This window comes from Abramis brama (genome assembly GCF_963993115.1).
Source record: "Abramis brama genome assembly, chromosome: 6".
NCBI lineage: Eukaryota > Metazoa > Chordata > Actinopteri > Cypriniformes > Leuciscidae > Abramis > Abramis brama.
Genome location: NC_139968.1, coordinates 39,269,578 through 39,295,679, shown reverse-complemented (window position 1 = coordinate 39,295,679; position 26,102 = coordinate 39,269,578). Strand labels below are relative to the sequence as shown.

At 37.2% G+C, this 26,102-nt stretch overlaps 1 protein-coding gene across 1 annotated transcript in view; it reads right to left on the bottom strand.

Moving 5' to 3' along the window:
- LOC311085929 (CD276 antigen homolog) overlaps positions 1-20,336 on the bottom strand; it is a gene marked incomplete at its 3' end in the record, with an annotated part of 109,128 nt that extends 88,792 nt beyond the window's left edge. Inside the window, exons 1-4 of the mRNA XM_084118547.1 lie at positions 20,240-20,336; positions 19,354-19,393; positions 17,110-17,436; positions 16,901-16,911 (exon numbers count right to left, since the gene is read on the bottom strand). Of these exons, the coding sequence (XP_083974673.1) occupies positions 16,901-16,911; positions 17,110-17,436; positions 19,354-19,393 (378 nt within the window). The 5' untranslated portion in view covers positions 20,240-20,336. The remainder of the gene's footprint in view (positions 1-16,900; positions 16,912-17,109; positions 17,437-19,353; positions 19,394-20,239) is intronic.
- Between the last annotated feature and the right edge of the window lie 5,766 nt (positions 20,337-26,102).

Below are 26,102 nucleotides of genomic sequence, written 5' to 3'. Positions count from 1 at the left end.
GGCCACAAAGCTAGCCATTGACCAGTTATTTAGTTAGTGTTGGGGGAGGCTCTTTTAAATAGCCAGAGTGATGAGGATCATTTGACGTTCTGAACCAATCTTCTGTTTTGTTCGGCAGGAAGTAGAGAGTTTGAATTAATTTTCTGGAAGAAAATTAGTCTGTGGTTGATTTCTTCTCATTGTCGTTACAGGTCTAATATACTCTCTTGACATTAACAATATGTGTGTGAGTTGTACTGTATCTTTATTTTCTCTCACTTTTTAGAAGAGAATCAACCAAGATTGAAGAGGCTACGGGGAGCCTTTTCAGATCCCATGACTGAAGTGTACCTCCTCTTCTACCAGGCCACCATACCAGTCTTCACCTCTCTGAATCTCCTCCTCCAGAGAGAAAATCCATCTATATTTTTATTGCAAGATGAGGTATATCTTGAAGGGATGGAAGCCGGTATTTTGCCTTTCAGGTTGCACTAATGTAATGTTTGGGTGAGATAATTCTTTCTTGAATATATATTTCAGATGATTAAATTCATCCGCAAGCTCTGCTCTAAGTTCATCTTGCCCACAGTACTACAGTCCCATCAAAAGCCTGAGGACATCCCATATGTGGATAAGGAAAACCATCTGCCTGGTAATTGTAATTTAAAGTACCATAACATTAAGTGTATATTACATAATGTATATTACCAGTAAAAAGTCTGAACACACTTCTTTTTTTTTGTGTATGTACAATAATTAAATACAAAAAAGTTACATATTTTTTGACACAAAGAAAAAGATAAGTCTCCAACAACTCCATTTTAGTCGCTCACGTTCGACGTAGTTGATAGGATCACGCCAGGGAGCCAGTCATCTTCGAGTACTATTGAAAATGACCCAATGGAATTGGCGTGCATAATTTGCATCACACACTCCACCCCCGCTGCGCGGGTATAAATACGGAAGTGGATGCACTCGAAGTAGTACTCGAAGATGACTGGCTCCCTGGCGTGAAACCTCTGTCAGTCGATACGTCGATATCCAGACTATATGTAATATATTTTCTTTTAGAACTATAATGACTAAAAACGACTAAGATGAAGCTCAAGGAAAGGTGTGTATGTAGGTGTTTTTTTATTATGTTTTTGCATTTCTAATAAGAAACAAACTGAGTGTCGGCTTCACCACCAGGGCTAGGCTCAACCATCTACTTGATGCAGGGGACATCACAGCCCATCAAGTGGACAAATTCCAAACTGCAGCTCTGAAGTTCTTGATGAGAGCCGTAGAGTATGCCCTACAAAAGCTGCCTCTGAGAGAACCCTTGCTGAATCATGCCAGATTTGTGGATGTGAGGCAGAGGGCAGAATGTGGGGTGGAGGATGCCCAGTTCACGCGCATAGGTTTAGTACCTATGATTACGCGCGTGAACTCGGCAATCGACTACTTTGGACTTCAACCGAAAAACAGGATGTAAACACAGGTATTTGCGCTGGCTTAAATAAAACCATTTTTATACATATCTTTCACATCTACTGCAGTCAGATTCACCGTGTTCACTCAGAAGGAATCACTCACATTTTCTGTGCACTTGTAATGACACATCAAGGATGTTAAGAGGCTAAAAGCAGGTTTAGTACTTGCCCTATTGAAGTCAACAGGGTGCAAATTTTAAAAATAGAATAACTCGGTGTAGGCAACACCGATTTTTGTCGTTGTTCTCTGTACTGACAGCACTCTAAATGTACAAAAAAATTAGCTCAATGTTAAAATTGACCGGAGTTCTCCTTTAAGGAAACCACGACTTAAAAACTGACTCACTTTAGTTTAGGGTCCAATTCTCTCTAACTAACTGTGAACTACCCCTTTTGCCTCAGTAAACTCCTAATTACTGCTAATTAATAGTTACTATGGTAGTTGTTAAGTTTAGGTATTGAGTATAAATGGTCATACAGATGAAGGCATTCATATGTGCTTTATAAGTACTAATAAAGAGCCAACATGCTAGTAATATGCATGCTAATAAGCTACTAGTTAATAGTCAGAATTGGACCCTAAACTAAAATCTTACCGATCATTTCAGGCAGAGAATTAGAATGAGGGTTGAAAATAATAATAAAAAAAACCTAAAGGAATATATTTTAATAAAAAAAAAAAAAAAAAAATGTAAAGGCCAATCATGGCTCATTTGAAGTCACTGTTTCTGTCAATCTTTTCTGCCCTCTTAAACCATTCTGGACGAAAACAAAAATTAGTTTTTTGTTGTTTAATCTAAAACTTTTTGGCAGGCAAAATTTCTGTGCATCACTATTTAAACTGTATCTTACCTTTAGTTAGAATAGCAGTAAGTTCAGCTCCATTAGCTTGGCCTGTATAAAAACAATGACTCAATTTAAAGAATGAAGTAGAAGTAAATTCAGCTTTTTAATAAAACTCAAATGTTTATTTTATGAAATTAGCTGTTGGTAACACACACCCTGTATATCTGCTGATTTAGATGTCTTGTGTTGATGGCAACAGTAAATAACACACGAAACTGCAGTCACAACCAGAACACAAACACACACCAGCACCATATAAACTGCAGACAAACCTGCCGCTATAATGGACAAAGAGACAGAGTCAATACTGTAACAGAATCTGAGAACATCTCTGTGAATAAATGGACCGCTGTTGTACCTGCACATGTGTGACAGAGTGTGTTGATGTCCAGATGTGTGGTCTGGTTGCTGATGGGATTGTTCAGCACACAGCTGTAGGTGTTTTTATCCTGATATTCCACCTCCAGAGGTAGAGAGAGACTGATGCTGAGATCAGACGCACTGATGCTGGACAATACACTGATTCCTGCGTACCAGGAGAGAGTCACATGACTCACATTCACCACTGATGAACACACCAATGAACATGATGATGGTGATGATGATGAAGAACAGTGTGAAGAGTTACTGTTGATGACAGGAACAGGCAGACGAGCTGGAAAACATGAGAGAATGAACAAAGAATAACATGTTTCACTCTACAATAGATTGACACAGCAATGTGATGAAATCAAACCAAATGCATCAATAGAACGACTCACCAGAAACAATAATGCTGAATTTCTTCGGTGGGATCTCATTTTCACCAAAGGTCTGCAGTTTCTAAACGCCACTGTGTTCACGTCTGGTGTATGTGATGGTCAGAGATCCAGTCTTGTCCAGATGCAGACTATCTCTGAATCTCCCATCAAGAACATCATCATATAATGAGACCTTATTGACAGCGTTGATGATTTGAGCTATTCGAGTGCTGTCGGTTCCAAATATCCACAGTATGCGCTCATATTTCTGTATATTAGTAAGATCAGTGTGTAGCGTGACAGAATCTCCCTCCATCACGAACACGGACTTTACTTCACCTGTAACACCAAACACACCTGAAGAAAAGAGACAGTTTCTCAGGCAGAGAATTCAGTTTTGTGTTCCACAGAAGAAATAAAGTAGGATTGATTTGGAACAACATGAGGCTGTGTAAATTATGACAGAATTTAATGTTTTGGTGAACTATTCCTTTAAGTCTTATTCCTCCTGCAATCCTGTTCAAGTCTTTACAGATCCAAGGACAGAGTTCCTCAGGATATTTTGTGAATACAGAAACAACAAAATGGTGAATAAGAAATTAGTTCTCAGGTAAGTTCACTGAATCCTGAGTAATGTTAATGCAATAGTGAACAAGGCATCAGCACAGAAACAAAGCATCATGTTAGTTTCATACCTTAAGAAAATTAACCATGGTTTACTATAGTAAAATTGTAATAACCATGGTTTCTTGTAAGATTGATTACCATTTGTGTAACCACAGTTTTACTGCAAATAAATACCATGGTTAAACTATATTAGTGTAGCAAAACCATGGTTTATTTTCGTAAGGGTTTTTACTAGGCTACTTGCACTGTAGAATAAGACGTTTTTTCTTTCACAATCTCCAGACAGTTTCAAGACCTCTAGACCACAAAGACATTTTTTTTTACTTTGATTCGCCCTAAATTAATATTATTTTTCTTTAAAGTTGTAATGTTGACTTACTGGCAATCATATTTCTCTTTGTCATCACCTTGTACACAGCAGCTTTTTCTGCTTTTGGATTGCAGAAGTTATATAGGTAATTGAACTTTAAAGGAAATCATATGTTTGTCTTCTAGAAACTTGTTTTATCATTATCATGAGTTTTCTAACCACAATATAGATCTATATATCTGTAGGAGCCATTTATGTTTATTGTTGGCATAATATTTTATTTTGTTTGGATATATTTATATTAGTATTTTGGACACTGGGTGACAGTGATTAGATGCACATGGTTGTATATAGGGGGCAGGTGACAGGAAGTGGTAGCCACAGGTAGGGGGAGCACACACCGTTCTCACCAGACAACAGAGCACAGACCACGGATTAGAGTCTGCAGATCAGAATACACGCAAACAACTGGAAACAAGATAAGAAATCAACCAGTATGTTCATCTGTTTGTACAATTTACTACAATAAACCACAAGCCTCAACTGCAATAATCTCTGCAAAATCTTTGTGTGTCTGCGTAAAAACCTCACTCCTACCTGTGCATGATAGTAAGCTATAGAGGTACAGCAAGGCAAGGATTGCCAAAACACTATCTATCATTCGTTCTTTCTTCTGTCTATCTGTCTATCGTTCAATCTGTCTATCATTCGATCTATCGTTCTATCATTCTATCTATCTAAATAGCCTATATAAAACAATGGATACATTTCTATTTAATCTGTGTAAATGAATTCTGAAAAAAAAAAAAAAACATTTAAAAAAAAGTAATTACATTTTTGATTGGCCTTATTTGTTTTAACATTATTAAAATGTTATAAATGTTAAGGCTGCAGACCTGGAGCCGGTAGGTACTGTAGATAGCCTATACATAATACATTGTATTATGTATATCTATGGTAGGTACGCCCCAGGCAGTTTTACTCCCCCGTTGTTCCTGATGCGTCCAGTAGGGGGAGGCTGTACAAGCGACACGAATTGAGGAATAGTTAACTTATTTTTGTTTAGCAATGATGCAACATTTATTATTTATAAACAATAAGCTAAGGGTAGATATCCATTCATATCTATATGTTAATAGATGGGTCTATAATTTATTTCGAGAGACAATAAAAGTACCTGACGGTCAGGTTGTAGGTTTAGCTGCCCCTAGTCTTCTCTTTACCCGCTCTATCTCAATCACTTTCAAAATTAATTTTATTTTTAATTTTATTTTGTTGTCTGTCTTTAGCTTGCGTGAGATGGCCTCTTCTCCTGTTAGACCCTGTTTGCTCCTTGCATTAAAACATATTCCACATGGTTTCTGGAGCAACATTATAGTAGATATTGGAACTTGTTTTTTTGGTGTGAACACAAAATACACATTTATAATAGGCATGTATGTATGTACAATATGTATGTCTCTCTCCAAGTAAAGATTTGAACTGCACACTCACCTACATATTTTTATTATTTCCGACGTCATGATTAAACCCACATTAAAAACTTTGGTCCCATATGGTTTGAATGTACTGTAGATTTTGGGTTGAGTTGTTTCTTATAAATGAGATGATCTAATTATCTAATTTATATCTTAATATACATTTTTCTTAAAATAGCTTATTGATTTGGACAAAAATGTATGTGCACCACTTAATGTGAGTTTTATCGTACTCTGATCGCACATCTCTCATAAAGGTGTGTGTTTGCTAAACATCCGTCTCTTTTTTTAACTACATTCCAGACCAATAACTACATGGACATGTTTTTAATGTCATTTTCAATTTTCTCTGCACAGTCCATCATCAGTGGCCAAAATAAATCAAAGTGGCTTGACACTTTTTCCAAGTGTTCCACCAAGACGGTGCCTGTGCCGTTGTACATTCAAGATCAGGAGCAAATTGATGCAATCCACACTCACCACATCAATTCTGGACAATACACACACACACACACACACACACACACAGTGACAAGATCAAGTTCACTATGGATGTCCTTTTCCCAGAGGTAGGTCTTGTGTGTTAGCTGTGCTCTGCATTGTGTCAGATTCACATTTTTATGTGTCACGTTTTTAATGTCAAATAGTTTATCCATAATGTGAGACCATTGCTCTAAAAATAATAGTTTTTGTGTTTAATATAGAAAAGGCACTTTTGATTTTGTTGTAAAAACCTTAACATGCAAAATGATGCTTGGCTTATTTGGGGTGTGATCAATCTGAACTCTTTCTCTGGTGGTCCATCATCTGTGCCCTGGCTTTTGTGGGACATCTGTCCCTCTTGGAGGCTGAGGAGAAATTTCCTGTGGAGAGGACCTGTCATCAACATTAGGTACTGTAAGGATCCTATAAAGGATGCCATTATTTACAAATAACCATTTTTTCTACCACTATCCAACTTTTGCTTCTTTTTTTTTATCAGTGAGCGGGAGCACTTTGACAGGAGGATAGAAAAACAGGTAAAGAGTGGCAAGCCATAGAGGAGTCATCTACGAGAGTCATCCTAATTCATAATTGGTGTTAATAAATAGCTTTTTTTGTGAATAACAATATTGTCTCTTTCTTCTAAATGGGCCTGGGAATTTTAGAAAAGGGATCAATTGTGTTTGTCCTCATATGTAGGACACTGTTCTGTAGCTGTATAATGCCAATGGTGACCAATAGTGAATAGTACAGCTGATATTCCATATGATTACACGGTATGTCTAATGGGCTAAATATGGTTAATATCTAAATGTAACTTTATATAAATTCATTTATACATATATCACTCAGTCTCCTGTATTTAAAAACCTATGGTGAATATAACTATTCTACTGTAGTTCATACATCATTACTTTGTCCATTTGATCCAACTGTGTGTATTTTAAATTTTTCAATTCACAAAAAGAAATGGTCTTCTGTAGGCTGAGTGAAGAGAGTGAAGCCCAACTGAATATCGACAGATATTTTATTCTGTAGTGCAGATCATTCCACTGTCTATCGTTACACTGTCTGTAGAGTGATTAGCGTAACACTCTGAGCTTCTCAGCTGCTGCGAGCAAATCACTGGGCAGAAGTATCAGTGCTTCACCTTCTGAGAATATAGTTCCCAGTATGTATACGGTTAGAAGATGGCTGTGTCTCATGTGACCTTGTTATTTGTACTCGCTGTGACTACACAAATCACAACACGTAAATAGGAAAATGTTGGCGTTACTTTGTCACTTATTGGGAGCAGTATGCTAGCTGGAGCCGTTTACCTCCAGTCTTTGTGCTAAGCTAGGCTAGCGGTGGGTGCGTCAGACAGAGTTACGGCACGCACAGAGATGAGAAGGGTGTGTATGGACTTATCTAACTCTGGGGGATACGAGGAATAAGCTGAAGTCCCAAAAAGTCAGCGTGTTCCTTTAACAGTAAAGCTCAGTGTAATGAGTAGGATGTTATTTAGTCCAGCAGGTGGCAGTTATAGACTGTTAAGTTAAGTGCATATGCTAAAGAGATGTGTGGTGACTCTTTTACCTTCATATTTTTCTTCATGCTTTATCAGAATCAGAACAGAATTTTTATTTGCCATTGTAAAACACTGTCACAACGAAATTTAAAGTGCTACTCCTGTTGCATAGAAGAAATACATTCATACACTCACTCAAGTCATACTCTCACGACACATACACATAATAGGACCGGTCAAATAGAGGCAGTATTAAAAAAAATCTCAATACTGGAAAGAGCAAATGCAGTGCAAAACAGGCAAGATAATAATTCATCATGATAAGGTCCTATTTCTGTAAGTGAGTGTTTAGAGTTGTGATGGCTGTGGGGGAAAAACTGTCTCTGAATCTGGATGTGCGGGTTCTGACAGACCTGTAACGCCTTCCTGAGCAGAGGAACTGAAAGTGTTTCAAGGCCTGGGTGAGAGGAGTCCTTGATTATGTTTTTTGCTCTGCTGAGGTAACAGAATGAGGCAATGCTGTCAAGTGTGGGCAGAGGGCAGCCAATGATTTTTTCTGCAGAGTGGATGACCCTCTGCAGGGATTTTTTCTGTGCCACAGCTTGCATACCCACTGTGATGCAATACGTCAGTATGCTCTCTGGCAGAGCGATAAAAGGCCACCAGCAGCGTCTCCCTTAGGTTGTTTCTCTTCAGCAGTCTGAGGAAGTAGAGACGCTGCTGTGCCCTTTTGATGATGGTGATGGTGGTGTTAACAGTCCAGGACAGGTCATTGGTGATATGGACCCCCAGGAATTTGAAGGTGTGGACCCTCTCGACACGAGCTCCTCCTATGAGGAGTGACGGCGGGTCCATCTTCTGCTTCCTCCTAAAGTCCAGGATCACCTCTTTGGTCTTTGATGTGTTGAGCTCGAGGTTGTTGTTATGGCACCATACTGTCAACCTCTCAATCTCAGCCCTATAGTGTGTCTCATCACCCTCTACAATATGACCGACGACTGTGGTGTCATCTGCGAATTTGATTGATGGTGTTTGTTGGATGAGCTGGGGAACAGTCGCTGATGTACAGGGAGTATAGCAGAGGGCTGAGAACACACCCTTGTGGTACTCCTGTGCTGAGTGTGATGATGGCCCAGTCGAACAACTTTTGAGCGGTTGGTGAGGAAATCACGTATCCAAGTGCAGATGGGGTGGAGAGGCCCAGGTGGAGCAGCTTGTTGATTACCAGTTTCTCCAGGCATTTCATGACAACTGGTGTCAATGCAACTGGTCTGTAGCTGTTAAGGTCCTCTGGAACTGGCTTTTTTGGCACAGGGATAATGATGGCTGATTTGATGGAACGGTGGCCTGTGACAGAGAGCTGTTGATAATTCTGGTTAAGACTCCTGCTAGCTGGTCAACACAGGAATTAAGGACTCTGCCCGGCACTCCGTCAGGTCCAGTTGCCTTTCGTGGGTTGATGGTCTTTAGTGAACATCTCAATTCATGTTCCTGCAGAGTGAGAGTGTGATGGTGATGGCTGGTGGAGACAGCAGATCCGTTTCAGATCGATCAGCCCCTCAGCCAGCAAGGCCTCTGTACTGTTGACAGTGCTGCCTTTGTAGTTAGTTAGTTGTTGTATTCCCTGCCACACTCTGCGCGGATCATTGTCTGCTAGTTGGTCCTCCACCCTCCTCTTATACGCCTCCTTTGCCACCTTGAATCCCCTCTTCAGGTCTGCTCTCGCAGAGCTGTACTGTTCTTTGTCCCCTGATCTGAAGGCGATGTTACGTTTTCTCAAGAGTCTCTTGACTTCTCTCGTCATCCAGGCTTTCTGATTGGAATATGTATTTATACTATATTCAAACAGTTTTAAATAGTAAACTCCATAGATTAAATATAAACAGGAAATGTAAAATATTTACATTGAACGGTCAAAATTCATATTTAAATAAAGTGCAGGATGAATCCAGATGAAATTAGGAGGAGCAGAGTCCTTCTCAGCCTTGCTTTTGTTCCAGCGCTTCTTCTTTGAGCAGTTGTGCATTTAGTGCATGATCTTTCTGTGAGGCAAACCAACAAGCAAAAACAAAGCACTATTAGGAGTAAAAACTAACAGTAGGGCTACTTTAAAACAAGTTATTATGATTTGAGCAAAATAAGTGCACAGCTTAGATCACTTTGATTATAAACACATGGAAATTAAAACTGATGAACAAAAGTATAGTTATTACAACACACCTTTGACCACCAGTTGTGTACTGTCATGAACTGTCAGAGCTGGAATGAAACAGATGTACGTTCCTCCATCGGAGAGCTGAAGATCGGTGAGTTTGAGAAAGATCTGGCCCTTCTTGAGCTCTTCAGGTAAAACTTCTGCTCTGTTCTTGTACGCTGGGTCTTGGTCTCTTACAGAAAATTTTCCACGGATAATATCGTACACATTCCTGGTGTCGTTGTGGCTCCAGTGGATTGTCAGTTGTTTTTCTTCAAGTACAATCATTCTGTGACTGCACGGCAAAACGACAGAGCCTCCTTCAACGCCTTCAACCAACCTGTGCTGAGAGGCTAAAACAGTATGTTATATCTTTCATTTCTGATCATTAATTAAAGCTGTCGCAAACTTTTACTTAAAAAAATCTAAATGAGTGCCATTGATCATGTGACATCTCAAATCATTCAGAACATAATCATCATGTTTTGTTCATGTAGCTCCAGTGCTGCTGTCACTGAGGCAAGAGGAAAGATTAATGTAGTTTATACAGGCGAACTTTTAACTCAAATTGTTTTGCAGATAAAATAGTATGTAATGAAATAAGTGTTACATCATAAAAATGACAAGTAAAACCATTTTTATTAGTGGTCGCAACTTTTGGACCCCAGTGACACTAGCTTGTTTACTTTATTTAAAAAGTATACTTTATTGTATTTGTACATTGCAAATATACTAACAAAATGTTTTACTATCTTTAAATATATAAAAATGACATTAGCATCATACTTTTACCTATTTTCACAATACAACTTTTAACACAGTTTAAAATAATTGTATTTTAGTATATTTAAGAAAATAAAATATACAATTATGTGTAAAAGTGTATTTATTTGCACTTAAAAATATATTTTAGGTATATTTTTAACTATGTGCTGAAAATGATCATTGTAACAATGCATTGAAAGTATACTTTCAAAATACATTATTATATATGCTGAAGTTGTAGTATATTTTAAGTTAAATTTTACAGTAATTTTTAAGTTTACTTCCTCATGCTTGGAATTCTCTTCATTACCTGGACACAAATTGCTTTCAGCATATGATAAATTCATTGAAAAACTATTTTTTTAATTAAGGTTAGCCAAGTAATATTTGTTTATTAATGTGCATTTGTTATTGAGGACAAAGTGTGCAATTTGTAGTATTTGGAATAAGCCAATGGTATTACTGAGCATATACTTTTTCCTCAAGTACAATATACTTATGATATAGACTATGGCTTGTATATTTCGAAGATGCTTGTAATGAATTTGTAATGTACTTGTAACACAAATAAAGTACACTTTCATATCACTAATCAAGCATGTAATTAGTCACTACACAGGCATATACTTAAAGTGCACTAAGTTGTTCAAATTGTTCAAATTTAGCACACAAAAGTACACTAAAAGTTATGCTTTACTACACTTTAAATACAACTAAAATATACTTAGTACAAAGTGAGTTGTTTCAAAATAGCACACTTCAAGTTAACTAATCATTAACACACTTGAACTTCAAGTCTTGAAGTATCCTGAATTAGTCTGGCTGCAAGTATACTTAACATATATTTTTTTCACCAGGGTGTTCTTACCTGTATCTATTAACAACATCAACATAAAGATGGAACAGCATCTGCAAACCATGAGTAGAACATGCTGGTATTAAATCCATAAAGTGAGTCTAAAATATTTTTCCATGTCAAAAAAAAAAAAAAAAAAAAGCCACAGCATATGCGAAATTTGTTTTCCAATAAGGTGTCATCCCTGCACAATAAACTTGAATGACCACAGTTCAATGTTCACTGTCTGTGTGTGTGTGTGTGTGTGTGTGTGTGTGTGTGTGTGTGTGTGTGTGTGTGTGTGTGTGTGTGTGTGTGTGTGTGCTTGGATGGGTAAAATGCTGTGTTGCCAACTATTTTCAAAGGAAAGTTGCTAAAGCCTGCCCAAAAAGTCGCTAGATGACGTAATGCATCAATTTAGCGTAGTCGTAGGAATCAAAAACAAAAGACTGACAGTCAGACTTTACAACTTGTTTTTCTATGAAGTGTTCCGTCCTGTGACGTAGTCTTGTGTTTATATTGTGTTGTTGATTTGTTTTCTCTTTTTTTTCTCTATCTCTCTCTCTTTCTCTCATGCAGCACTCCAAATCGTCCGCAGCTGATGCTAATTAGCAGGAGCGTGGCTTTTCTGTTGGCAGCCTGTATAAAAGCGCAAAGAGACTGTGATTGACAGAGTCCCTCTCCTGCTATCCCAGACATTATTGTGTGAATTGCTGTCGAAAAGAGAACTTCTATTCTTTTGTGAAACCTGTTGTCTGAGTACAACTTCCATTTAGACTGTGTGAGTTTAAATAGTTAAACCGTGTAGGGAGACGGGCGCCAATTTATTTGGATGATCCATCCCTAAACTTTTCTCCTATTTATTTCTAGTCATCGAGAGAGGTAAGACAACTTTAATTTTTCATTTAATTTGTTATGTAATTTATCTGGGTTTAAACTTTAGGAAGTCCTTGTTTTGTTTGTTATTTTGGCCTGGCCCTCTCCTGACGATCTGGTTATTATTTAAGTTTGTTTGTCTGTTTGTTCATTTTTGTTTGCTTTATAAATATATTGGTTAAACCTTTAATAAAAGAAACTCATTAAGCATACTCTTTCAGTTTCCTTTTGTTGCAAGGTACAAATCAATGTGTGTTGTGTAGCCTTTTTGGATAAAAAGGTGAAAAGGAATTAGAGCTGGGATAGACGGAAAGGAGATTCTCACGTTTATTTATTTACTTTTTGTTACGTCATTTGTTACTCCCTCTTTAAACCCCCTAGACTAAAGTGGAAAACGTAACAGAAGGTAAAAATGTAGCAAAACTCGTGAGCATTTAGATGTGAATTTGAGAACTTGTAGGCTACAATGAATATTTGTAGGCTACACTAAAATTTACACTCACAGCTCCAATGTGAAAACCTGTCAAATAAAAATCTGAATCTGAATGTTGAGATTTGCACTCGCAGTCAGACAATAGGCCTAGTCACAAACTTTGTAACGCAAAGTTGAGATATTGTTGCCCAGAGAGAGAGAAAAGAAAACCATATGTGATGTCAGAGGAAACGATGCATGAGAGATATGCAAATAAACATTCAACTCTGGTCACAAATAGAAAAGGAAATAAAAAAAAAAAGTGCACGAAAGTCGATAGAGCGGTTATCTCTTCTCCTGCGCACCTGTTACATCATCTATTACAGACTCACTCTCTAGGCACATGTGCAGTTACAATCTGAATTTGAAGCTGCAGACAAGTAGTCACAAATGTGTAAAATGCCATTCACAAAAATACAATGACAGACACAAATTTGTAGTACATAATTTCACTTATTCTTTCAATCACATTCACAGTACAACTTCGCAAATCTGTCACTGCAAATTGTGCATTGACTTTTGCTTCTCTATTCGCGATATTAGATGCAGAACTAACTTCCGCACTTGAAACCCTGTGGTGGAAGGAAAGGGCATGAGTCCTTTCCTTCCTTTGCGCCCTCCCCCTCTCCCGCCTTTCTCTCTCGCCTTTTGCAAATCTCACCAACTTCACATTTTTATTTGACAGGTTTTCACATTGGAGTTGTGAGTGTAAATTTTAGTGCAGCCTACACATATTATTACCTTCATATTTTTCTTCATGCTTTATTCTATATTCACGTCATAGCCTACTTGCATTCTGTATAATGTTTGTTTGTTTTCCTAATCCGTGCTCACACACTGTATTTTAATTTATAATACAGAAAATATGTAAATGAGAATGTCCAAAAAAAAAGCTGTTCTCATTTACATATTTTCTGTCAGACAACAGACCATTGGCTACAAGTCATGTCACGGGTTAACTACAAAATGGTTTGTACTACAATAACCATTTTTTTGTTTTTGTTTTATTTGTAGTAAAAAACATGGTTAATTTTCTGAATTTCAATATGGTTAGCCTACATGCTATTTAAATCACACATGAACTCAATGTCACAGGTTTAAAAGCCCACTGAGACTGTTATTAAACTCAACAACGTGCCGTTTAAATTGAGAAAGTCTTACCGTCGGTGCATGTTGTAGTCAGATGTATGTGAGGGATACTCTCGAACTCTAAAGCAGCTGTTTGGAAATACAAGGAGATTTAAACATCAGCGGGTAAATCTGCAATACGATAAGACTGGACTGTTTCGCCGCCTCTCATAGGAGGAGTCAGCAACTCCACATGGGTTCTTCCAGAAGTTCCAGGACTAAAGTCCAAACCACAGTGTAATATAGGATGTTATATTTAGTCCAGAGGGTGGCACAATTATATTGTATAAAGTTTAGTGCATTTGCCAAGGAGAGGTGTGGTGGGACCCAGGAATAGTCTTGTGTTCACTGTAATGGACATTATATTTTAGTGAATTTGTCTGACACAAAACACCATGTCCTGTAAAGAACACACCACTCAGGGCTTTTTTTTTTTTTTTTTTTGAGATACCAAAAATTTGGAGGTTATTATTATTATTATTTTACGACAGCGGTAATGGACAATTCCACTTCCAACCTGTAGGGCGACCGAAGAGGAAAAGTTCTTTAGTGTTGCTTTAAAAATGACTGACATTGCTTTAGTGATCAAATTTAGCATGGAAATATGATAGCCTAATATTGTAATTAGCATTTAAATAAGACTCATTTTCAAATTGTTTGTCATAAATTAACACCTGAGGAAAATGTTATGTGGTTTCTAATCAAAATATGACTTTCTGTTACAGGGTATTGATTTCATACATGTCCATGTTGTTTCTTGGAAAAATAAAATCTGTTGCACATGTATAGCCTACATAAATGATCACACATTACGCTGTAAATCATGGTACATACTGACTAACTGAAACATTAATTCAATATCACACGCCTAAAAACCATTCCAAATCTCACGAGTACATTGTTGTACACTGAAAACTAATGATGATAAAGACATATAGGCCTATTTAACTCTACATCGTACTGTATAAATTGAGAAAGTCGTCTTACCGTCGGTTCGTGTTGTGTGTGTGAATTCTCAGAATTAGCCATCAACAACAGTCACACTGCATCTCTGATACCATTCAGTTTTTAAAAAGGCGCCCATTCTCCAAAACTGAAAGTAGTACTGTTCTAAAGTAGTTAATGTTGCTCTGCTTCTAGGAAGCGATTCCTTAAGTAGATGCAGGGATAACGTCACGACAAAGCCCCACCCACCAGGGCCGGATCTACCATACGGGCAATCTGGGCACGTGCCCAGGGGCCCTTGCGCAGAGAGGGGCCCTCCGTGATCGGAGTTTTTTTTTTTTCTCGCCACGTACGCTGCTACATAAAAATAGTATAGGCTACATCAGGCTTGGCCTCGATCTTTATAATTATCCAATCAGAATAATAAAAAAAAAGTGTATCTTACATTATATGATCTCTTATTCATGCAAATGCTTTTAAACAATTCATGTGCGACAAGACAAAAGTGTGACTGTGACACACACACATACACACAGACACAGAAAGGCGCGCGCGCGTACAGACAGCACGCCAGAATACAGTTATCTTTCGTGCTTGAACTTACAATAACACACACAATTATGCCAACATGTCCATTTTGTCGAGTATCTTCATACCATAAGAGCTGTCTTATGATGAACGTGAAGAGTTGTGAGAGAATGAGGCGCGTTTGAGATCCGCGTCTCCGTCAGCTGGTCTTAAAGAGACAGCAGCCAATAAAGCTTTCTGTCAGAAAAGTTAATCAAAGAACAAAAAGAACAGAGAAAATGACTCACTGCTGTTGACTAAAGTAGGATTAGTCTATATTTAATGTATAATTTATGCAGTGCAGTTTGATAACTTTATTCAATTTCGGTATATGTCCTAGGTCTACCTGTTAGACAGGCACAGGTAAATATGACATTTATTTTTAACTCTTGTATTATTGAGACAAATAACAATATTTAATTTAAAAAATATATTATTTTAATTTGAAAACACAGTGCATTTAGTTGTTGTTTCTAGTTTGAGTTGAGAAATAGGCTACAAATGTCAGCATTATCACTAATCTGTGTGTGCATTTTACTTGAGAAATAAGCAAGTTAACTCATGAAACCATTTGTTTACTATATCGTAATCGCATATTACAATATTGACCTCAATAATCACAATATGACATTTTCCCCAAATCGTGCAGCCCTACTTTTCAGAAAAATGTATTTTGTATCATTGTCTTGTGAACTAGTTATTCAGCTTTTGATCAATAGTGATTGGCATGTTAAATCCCACACCTGGTGGGCACACCTGTGTGTGTGTGTGTTCCTTTGGAGGGTGTGGTTGTCAGGTAGGGGAGAGGGGCCCATGAGCTTCAGTGCCCAGGGGCCCCTGGGGGCACTAATCCAGCCTTGCCCACCCCCGATTACCTCGAGTGGGTGTATGAGTAATTTTACAGCAGTTATGTTCATATTTAAAAACGTAAAGTAAGTGATAAAGTGATCTATACTGCTATATCTATGGCCAACAATATCGGTTCTTCAGCGGTTGAGCCCAAACAAACACACAGACAAGATAAAGCAAACTGAATACATCAAGTAAATAACATGCATCCTAATATACTCAATCAAACCTGTAATTAACACTATTAGCATTAAATAAAATGTAAGAATGTGACGCCACCATTGTAAATGTGTTTGAAAGCTGATTTGTTCTTCTCAATGAGTTTATGAATTTAGTTTTATTTTTTTCTTATGTAGCCTCATTTTTTACTAATTTCAATGCATGAAATGTGATTTTAAATAATGAATGATTAGATTCGACTGCAGTTCAGCACCTAATCTACAAACACATCTGCACATTTAAATGTGTGATATTTTAAACATATAGACCAAACACATAGCTCTGATTAAAATTATTTTCTTTACAAATCGTGCAAGCAAGAAAGAGGTTCAAACTTTGTCGGCTTAAAAATGCCTGAGTAAATGTAAAAAAAAAAAAAAAACCTTTTCATTTTTAGTTGCCATTTTGAATGCATTATTCATTTGCATTGTGTATTGTAAAAAAAAAGTAGTACAGCACATCTATAAACAAACAACATTTAAACAAGTAAAATTTATACATCAATGGAACAATACAACAAGCAGAATCAAAGAAATTGCCGAAAGAATCCCCAGGCTTGTTTCTGTGCCATGGCTTCTAAGTTGAGCTGCTCTGTGTTCTGTTACTGGCCGTTCTGTGGAGGCAAAAATTAGGAGTAAAATTAAATGCTTTAAAAATTATTCGATATTTTGCTAATGGACCAAAATATTTGTACTATCTGCCATGCAAAAACAATATTGTACAACATGTTTGACCATTTATACCAACTCTGTTTAGATTTCAATCACATAGAAACTCCAAATGTATTAAATTAGGAGGCATTATAACACACCTCTGACCACCAGTTTTGAACTGTGATGAACTCCCACATCTGGAATGAAACAGATGTACGTTCCTCCATCGGAGAGCTGAAGATCGGTGAGTTTGAGAGAGATCTGGCTGTTCTTGAGCTCTTCAGGTAAAACTTCTGCTCTGTTCTTGTACGCTGGGTCTTGTTCCTTAACAGAAACTTTTCCATGGATAATATCGTATACATTCCTGGTGTCGTTGTGTCTCCAGTAGACTGTCAGTTGTTTTTCTTCAAGTACAATTCTTCTGTGACTGCACGGCAAATCGACAAAGCCTCCTTCAACGCCTTCAACCAACCTGTGCTGAGAGGCTAGAAAACACAACTTTTTTAAGTTTTACATAAATGTTATCGTTCTCTATTATTATACAGCGGGGTCCAAAAGTCTGAAACCACATTGAAAATCTGTGTTTTTCTCAAATATTGAATATTATTACAATTATTTCTGAATTTCTAGGTCCGAAATCTCTCTCTCTCTGACTCTTTGTATAGTCAGATTTTCTTTCATTCAAATATAAAATGTTCTTTGGAACTTCTTAAATCATGCTGGAAATGTTTTGTAAATAAATTGTAATGGCAAAAAAAAGTATTACGTTATAAAACTGCAAAGTAAAACGTTTCACTAGTGGTTTCAAACCTTAGTACCCTACTGTACAGTACAGTACAGTATAGTGATGGGAGAAAAGCTTCGAAACAATTTAACCAATTGTTCAAAACACCACACTCTGGCGACCCCTGCTGGTCACAACGGTGTACTTGCAACAGATACTCAGGCCAAACATGCATAAAATACTTTACAAACTTTTTTTTAAAGTAAAATCTAAGAAATGCAATTATATATTCATCTAATAAGATTAATTATCAAGTGTCTGTGTAATATGTGTTATTTTATCAATTTCCAGGGCTTGTTTTGTTTGATCCATGGGTTGCTCACCTCAACTAAACAAACCATAAGAGACTAATAACTACTATTATTCTTTTCAATTATACTATGTCTAATTAAAATGTCTACAAATGTATAAAACTCATGAGAGATCAGGTAAAACCCATAGATATTTGTTCAATGGTTCACCGCTGCAGGGCGATCTCACTGAATGGCCCTGTCCCAAATGGCGCACTTCATGCGGACTTTCGGTCTCGTGGACTTGAATTGCACGTGCTCGCTGAGTCTACGAGTCCGTAGGCCGTCCCATTCAGCATTATAACGCTCTGAAGTGTGCTCAGCAGCGCCCCCTTTGTACCCTTGAAGCGGTCTTCCACGAAGCCCGCATAGAAGCAGGCTCCACGCACTTTAACTACCCAGGAATCCTTGCGAAAGGCCAATCAGACCACAGATGGGAGGAGATTTCACTCACGGATAATTGTTGACATGGCTGAGAAGAAAATATTATGGTTTTTATGACCTAAATGTACATTTTACCAGTTGTATAAACTGTAGGTAACAAGTTGTTACCTACAGTTTATACAAACATTATGGTCATCGACCAGTAGTTGATATCTCAAGCATAATAATAGTGCGTTTAATAATACGATTAAATGTATGAATATTGAAACCTGTAAATTGAAAAAATGATGTTTAAATTATGTTTTAAAATTGTAATCTTAGTTCAAATGGAACATTATGTAGCCTATTATTATGTACAACTGTATACATAATTTAAATAAGCATGATATATCTATTGTTTAATGCCCAGGTGTTATGCACAATATCAAAATATAGAACTGTAAAATTAGGATGTGTAGTTGACGCAGATAAGACGTCAGAGCGCAAAAATGTGATTTCTCCTGTCCAACAACAACCAGACCGTTATATCCGGCGTGCCGATCGAGTCTGTCCCAAAAATACCTCTCAATGCGCCCTCGTGGACTCGCGCCAAGGGCCCTATAGGTCTGCACTACATGACGTCACCAAAGTGTGGACTCTGAGGAAGTCCATAAGTCCGGAGTGTGCCATTTGGGACAGGGCCATAGTGCATGATTCATGGTTTCACTGTGAGCATCGCCCTCTAGCGGTGAACCATTACAATTCAAAACATTCAAACGATTCAAAACCGTTATGACCTAACGAAGCCTCGTTCAGAGCCGTTGTTTCTGAAATCGCGTGACTTTGGCAGTTTGATACAGCCAGGCTCCGACCTACAAATTCTAAACAAAAGATTCATACAAGGTTTCTAAGCTTCATGAAGCAAATCAACCATCACTACTGTACAGTATCTACTCTGTTCTTACCTGTATCTATCAACAGCACCAGCAGATAGAGAAACAGCATCTGAAAATCAAGAGAGAACATTTTAATAACAATTATGCTGAGCAATGTCAAGTCCATAAAAAGTCATTCAAAATATTCCGCCATCATTATCCAAAAGAAAAGAAAAAAAATCATCATCGAAATTCTCTTTCAATTGTGACAAGTAGCCTATATCGCCTATATCTTGGCTGTATAGGCTAAACATGATTGGTCCAAGTCTGTTAACCGACAGCTATTTTGTCCAATGGAATGAATGAAACATGAATCATTGTAGGCTACATGATTTACTACGATCTGTTTACAGTTCACAGCGGCACGTGTAGGGTTGCCAACCATTCCGCATACAGAATCGTCCCGTATTTGGCATCAATGAAGCGTATGAAAGTCATACGGAACGCAGTTTGTCCCGTATTCTCAGGCATACGCTCTAGATTAAGAATAATCATTCCTTTTAGACAAATCCTTGTTTGATTTGCAGTCATAGCGGTTCGCGGAAGGCTTTAAAGGGTTAGTTATAGGGTTAATTCATATAAATAACACACGCTTGTCCCTTATTTTCCTGTCCAGAAGTTGCCAACCCCATGCACATGGTTCGTTAAGTTTTTTTTCCCCCATGTCTGTCAATGAGTGTTGAAACAGTCCATGATTTTGAACTATTTAATTAAAAAAATGTCCCTGTAGAGTTGTTTCTTTAAAATATTGCACATGTACATAAATATAAGGGTCATATATAAATAGGGTCTTTAAAACATAGGCTACTGACGAATACCCTTCCAAATCTCACGAGTACATTGTTGTTCACTGAAAACTACTGATGATAGACTTTAACTCTGCATCGTGCAGTTTAAATTGAGAGAGCCTTCTTACCGTCGGTATGTGTTGTTCTGTGTGTGAAGGTTATTCTCAGAATTAGCCGCAAACAACAGTCATACTGCATCTCTGGTAATAACGAATTTGAAAAAAGGCACACCAAGTGAAAGCCGAGAGGTGATTCGTAGATGCAGGGGTGACAAAGCCCCGCCCCGAATACTTCGATTGGGTGTATGAGTGTGTACGTTTATATTTGAAAACGTACGTTTTTAAAGTGATCTATTTCATATTTTTTCCGCGGATTGCAAAGGGAAAAAAAAGAAAATAACCACAAGGAAAAAAAACAGCGACTGAAAAGAGCTCTTACCATTGTAATAATGCCACGTTCAAATAAGTATGACGTTATTCTCATGATGTCTGAAAATAAAACATGAAGGGAAATTGACGGCTCAATCAGTCAAACTGACGATCAGTTTTATTTGTAGGGCAACCTTATGATTTTAATGATTCGTTTAAGCCTTTTTGAATGGAAGTTCCCAAACCGGAAGTGCCACACATAATTCAAAACGCAGTAAGGTCGTCAGGAATAATGTGGATACTGCTATATATTGGCCAACGATATCGGTTCTTCAGCGGTTGAGCCCAAACAAACATACATAGACAAGTTAAAGCAAACATTGACAAGTTAAATCAAACTAAATAGGTAGGCTAAACATCAACTAAATAACATGCATCCTTAAGATACTTAATCAAACCTATAGTTAACACTATTTGCATTAAATAACTTGTAAGAATGTGATGCCACCGTCATAAATGTGTTTGAAAGTTAATTTGCTCTTCTCAGAAGGTTCTGAATAATTTCATTTATTTATACATGATTAAATAAGCAACACTAATGAACCTGCATGATGTTTTAATGGTACAAAGACCTCTTATATGTCAAAAGATCAAGGCACGTTTGATTTCTCATGTCATGACTTCATTAAATACTTTATATATATATAAAAAAAATAAAAATAAAGTGGAAAAATATGAAGAAAATCCAGGAAAAAAATAAAATTTTACTCTTCACTCATTCCCTGCTATTGACGTAATTTTCCTGTTTTCACTGTTATACGGTAGAAGGGCACTATTGTGCATCTTCTGAAAGAGTGGTGAATCTCCTGATCAAAAGACGATCTCATATGTAGGCTAATCATAAAATAACGCGATCATCAACATCAAATAAATCAAAACTGCCTTGTGTTAGGCTACTGAATGAAATGTCGACTCAGGACGAGCTACATGGCTATGAAGCTTTAGGGGTGTTGATGGACTCGATCTACTCAATCTGTGTTTTGATCATCGTTCTGAATCTGATCTGGATGTAGTCTTTGACAAAAATGTGATTTTCTCAGCTTTTTGCTCAAAATGTTGCTTTTTTTAACTTACCCACATTCAAGTGTTGAATAAATGAATAGAAAATAATGCATGAAGCTAGAATAAAACAGAGGCTCTGTTCTTTCTTTTGATATATTGCATGTTCAGATATTCATACAACAAAATATTCTGGGGGGCCATTAAACTTGTGAAAACTTAAAAAAAATAAAAAATAAATAAACACTGTAAGGGAAAGAGTTAATACTAAAATACAAAAAATACTAGTATAATAATAGTTCAGCAGTTTTAAAATAATATACACAAATTAACTGCTGTGTTTAATAGCTCCTTTCTCCTGACAAATAGGTGTAGTGTAACAAAATATACATCCATTTTATGTCAGCCTTACAGAACTCTTATCTTTATCAATAAGGCATTTTGTCATTAGGGATGTTAGATGGTTAAAAAAAATAAGCAAAATGTTTCTTATATTTGTCAGTGGAATTTAAATGTGGATGACATTCCAGTGTTTATATACTGTAATCAAGGGCAGGTTTGTCTTCGGCTTAGGATCCGCTCTCTATTCAATGGAATCTGAAAAAAAAATAAAGAATCATAGAAGTTAAAAATATGGAAAGTATTTGAATGTTCCCATAAATCTACAAATTAAATTAGTCTTCCCACTACAGTGATTTTTAACTATTCACAATGAAATATGACGCTCTGACAAAGACAGAAAAACTACATAATGTATCTCTATGTTTATAAAAAAAGAGGCAAATAACATATAACTCTTTATTAATAGTTTTCATCTTAGTAAGGCATTTAAAAGCTTTGAAAGACCTACTCACATGAGCAACAATGAATGTATGCATGCTCATCTGTCCATCGCTGGTGATGTGGAGTTTATAATGTCCACAGAGTTTAGGTGTGATGTTAGTGATGGTGAGAGATCCGGTGTTGAGGTTCAGTTTTAAACTGTCTTTGAATTTGAGAATTTTTCTCTTATATGGAAGTTCCTCATTGTTCGTTTTATCCAGTGTCGCTATGACAACAAATTTAGCATTGTGTTTTTTGGAATCCGCAAACTTCCAACATATCTTCTCCATTCCCTGTATTTCAGCATCATCAGTGTGTAGCGTGACAGGTTGTCCTTCCATCACTGACACTGACGTGATTTTATCTTCCTTAACAAACACACCTGGAGAACAAACAGAAACAGTTTTTCAGATGTGATTGAACCACAGTTGTATTTCCAAACACCAGACATCAGAATGTTTAATTAGTGTTTTTAATGAAAAAAAACTAAACACGATGGCTTTGCAAATTGCAGGCAATTTTTATTAACTGACACTTTGAGCCAGTTTCCCGAGAAGTGATAATGGAAACACATGGGATGGTGCTTTAAGCAAATGTTTTTTTTTATGCGACATTCTAATTTAATTCACAACTTTGGATGGAAACAACTAACCTTGTAACTTCCTACAGCCTGTATAACTACGGAGCCCCTAAAGGGACATTGTGGTGGGAAAAAATATGAACTGGGAGGAAAAATAAGTAGTCAATGCTTTAGCGCTCCCCCGAGAAACTTGGCGCTCTCTCGCAAAACGTTTGCATTCGCCCAAGAAACTCTTCTTTCGCTTGCAAAATGCTTTGTGTTTCCCCGAGAAACTTTGCGTTCGCTCTCAAAACCTTTGCTCGACCTTTGCTTGGCAGATTGAAGATACAAGTCAATTATTCATCATAGGCTAAACTCACCCAAAATCTTTGGCTTAAATTGGAAACAATCAAACAAAAAAATTACAAAATTACATTTTTTTTTTTTTTGTCAGATCACGCATATATCATTCGAATTGTACCAACAGCCCAGGAGGAGTTTAAAGAAGTAGTTTTGTTAGAAAGTTCTAAAGGGTGGACAAATTTCACAGAGGAACAGAGAAGTGCTGGACAACATGATCCAACAAGCCTGCAGTTTCTTTACACCTCCTCATCGCTCTCTGTGTTTGGGACTGTGGAAATGCCAATCAATAAAGCTCATCATCCTAAGGTTGAAACCTGGATTTGCTCAGAGGACACAGCAACACCCTTTCCCCCACAGATCCCAGCAAACAGGTTTGATTATTTGTAATATCTGCAAAATACACATCTCTCCTCTGTGTGACAACTCCCTGCACAAATCCATGTTGTAGTTGTGGGTCAGTGTGTAGTCAAGCACTCAATTGATAGTTTAAAACAGCTCACCATCTTCTCATTGACTCATGTTTTAGTTTCACTTTCACACACTGGCAATCATTTCAGCTTCATTCTGACTCTAAAGTTTCTCTATAGAACTGGAAATTACTCTCTAGACAAGAAAGAAATCCTGAAATCTGAAATTCTTTCACGAAATCTGACAAACACATAAATACAGTGGTCAAACATGCTTTCATCTTCGACTACTAGTAAAAGTAAAACCTATTTCGACAAGAAAAAAATTAGAAAAAATAAGATTTTACTGATTGGATTACTGTAACTCACTTTACTTTGGGATTAGCTAGTCAGCTTTATCCCACTTTCAGATAGTTCAAACAACTAAGTCATTGTTATGAGGGTCTGGGACTGTTACATGCTAAGTATTGTGCAAATTAAATCATTACTATCGAGCGTCACCTGCGCAGCGCACCAGCCTCGTATCTCCAACTTTAATAAATAAATAAACTAAAAACAAAAGTAATGCCGGATGTCAACGGATGACTGCCGCACACACATAATAAAGCATAAAAAAAACACAACGTAAAATCCAGGCCTGGTCCTGTCTCATCCTTCACTGTCGTCGCTCCTCCTTTTATGCCTCGGCCTCGTCCTGCTTGCCACAGATATTTTTCAAGGTATTTGAAAATTCCAGTATCGTGACAACACTATTAGTGTCGTCAGGCGGACATTTGCAGACAGATAAAAGTGAATTTCTCAGTCCAGCTGACAATAAGAACGAGTAAACATTGTTGATTTACATACACTACCAGTGGCGTAGCGGATGGGCACACATGGTAACCCCTCTGCTTAAAGGAACAAGCCGACTTTTTGGGACTTTAGCTTATTCACCGTAGCCCCCAGAGTTAGATAAGTCCATACATACCCTTCTCATCTCCCACCGCTAGCCTAGCTCAGCACAAAGACTGGAGGTAAACGGCTTCAGCTAGCATACTGCTCCCAATAAGTGACAAAATAAGCTCCAGTTTACCTTAGTCTTTGTGCTAAGCTAGGCTAGGCATGGTTTTATTTCAGTTAGCCTAATAGCTAGTTTGATTTGCATTGAGAGATGATCTTATGGAAAGTACCCCATGCCAATCTCTAGGTATGGTGAAGGCTATGTGATGATGTGGGGCTATTTTAATTCCAAAGGCCAAGGGAACTTTATCAGGATGCATAGTATCCTAAAATAATAATTAAAAAAAATACTTAAAAATAAAGATCTGCCTGCCTCTATGGGAATTTAACATAGGGGTGTCCAAACTTATGCACCCTGTATTTAAAAAGGAAGAACATTTATTTATTTACTATACATTATTCATTCACAAAGAAAATTGGTGTCCTTAAAGGTTGGATTTTTCCTATTTTTTTAAATTAAGGCATTAAGTTCAATTTCCAAAAGATGATTTTTTTATTCCTCTTTTTAGTCAACTTTAACATGGGTGTCTAAACTTATGCATAGCACTGTATTGTTGGCATAATATTTTATTTTGTTTGGATATATTTATATTAGTATTTTGGACAATGGGTGACAGTGATTAGATGCACATGGTTGTATATAGGGGCAGGTGACAGGAAGTGTTAGCTACCTGCACAGACCACGGATTAGAGTCTACAGATCAGAATACACGCAAACAACTGGAAACAAGATAAGAAATCAACCGGTATGTTCATCTGTTTGTACAATTTACTACAATAAACCACAAACCTCAACTGCAATAATCTCTGGAAAATCTTTGTGTGTCTGCGTAAAAACTTCACTCCTACCTGTGCATGATAGTAAAGCTAGAGGTACAGAGAGGCAAGGATTGCTAAAACACTATCTAAATATCGTTTGTTCTTTTTTCTATCTGTCTGTCTTATCGTTCAATCTGTCTATCGTTTGATCTATCGTTCGATCTATCGTTCGATCATTCTCTCTATCTATATAAAACAATGGATACATTTCTAGTTAATCTGTGTAAATGAATTCTGAAAGAAAAAAATACATTTTAAAAAAGTAATTACATTTTTGATTGGCCTTATATGTTTTAACCATAGACTGTAAAAAATAGGTTTTAACATTATCCGTTTTTCCCCCAGCAGTTGCCGGAATCTTCTTTAAGCTTTTCAGATAAAAGCAGTGAACTGAATATCTCATCTCTGACATTTGTTTTTACACAGATTGTGGAATCGATGTATGTGCATTGAGACAATTCTCACAGGTGAGCGTAAACTCACACATACAGAGGCCCCGTCCACACTACTGCGTTTTCGTTTAAAAACGGAGACCTTTTGCTACGTTTGCACCTCCCGTCCACACTAGTAGTTATAACCCTATACCACCTGTCAA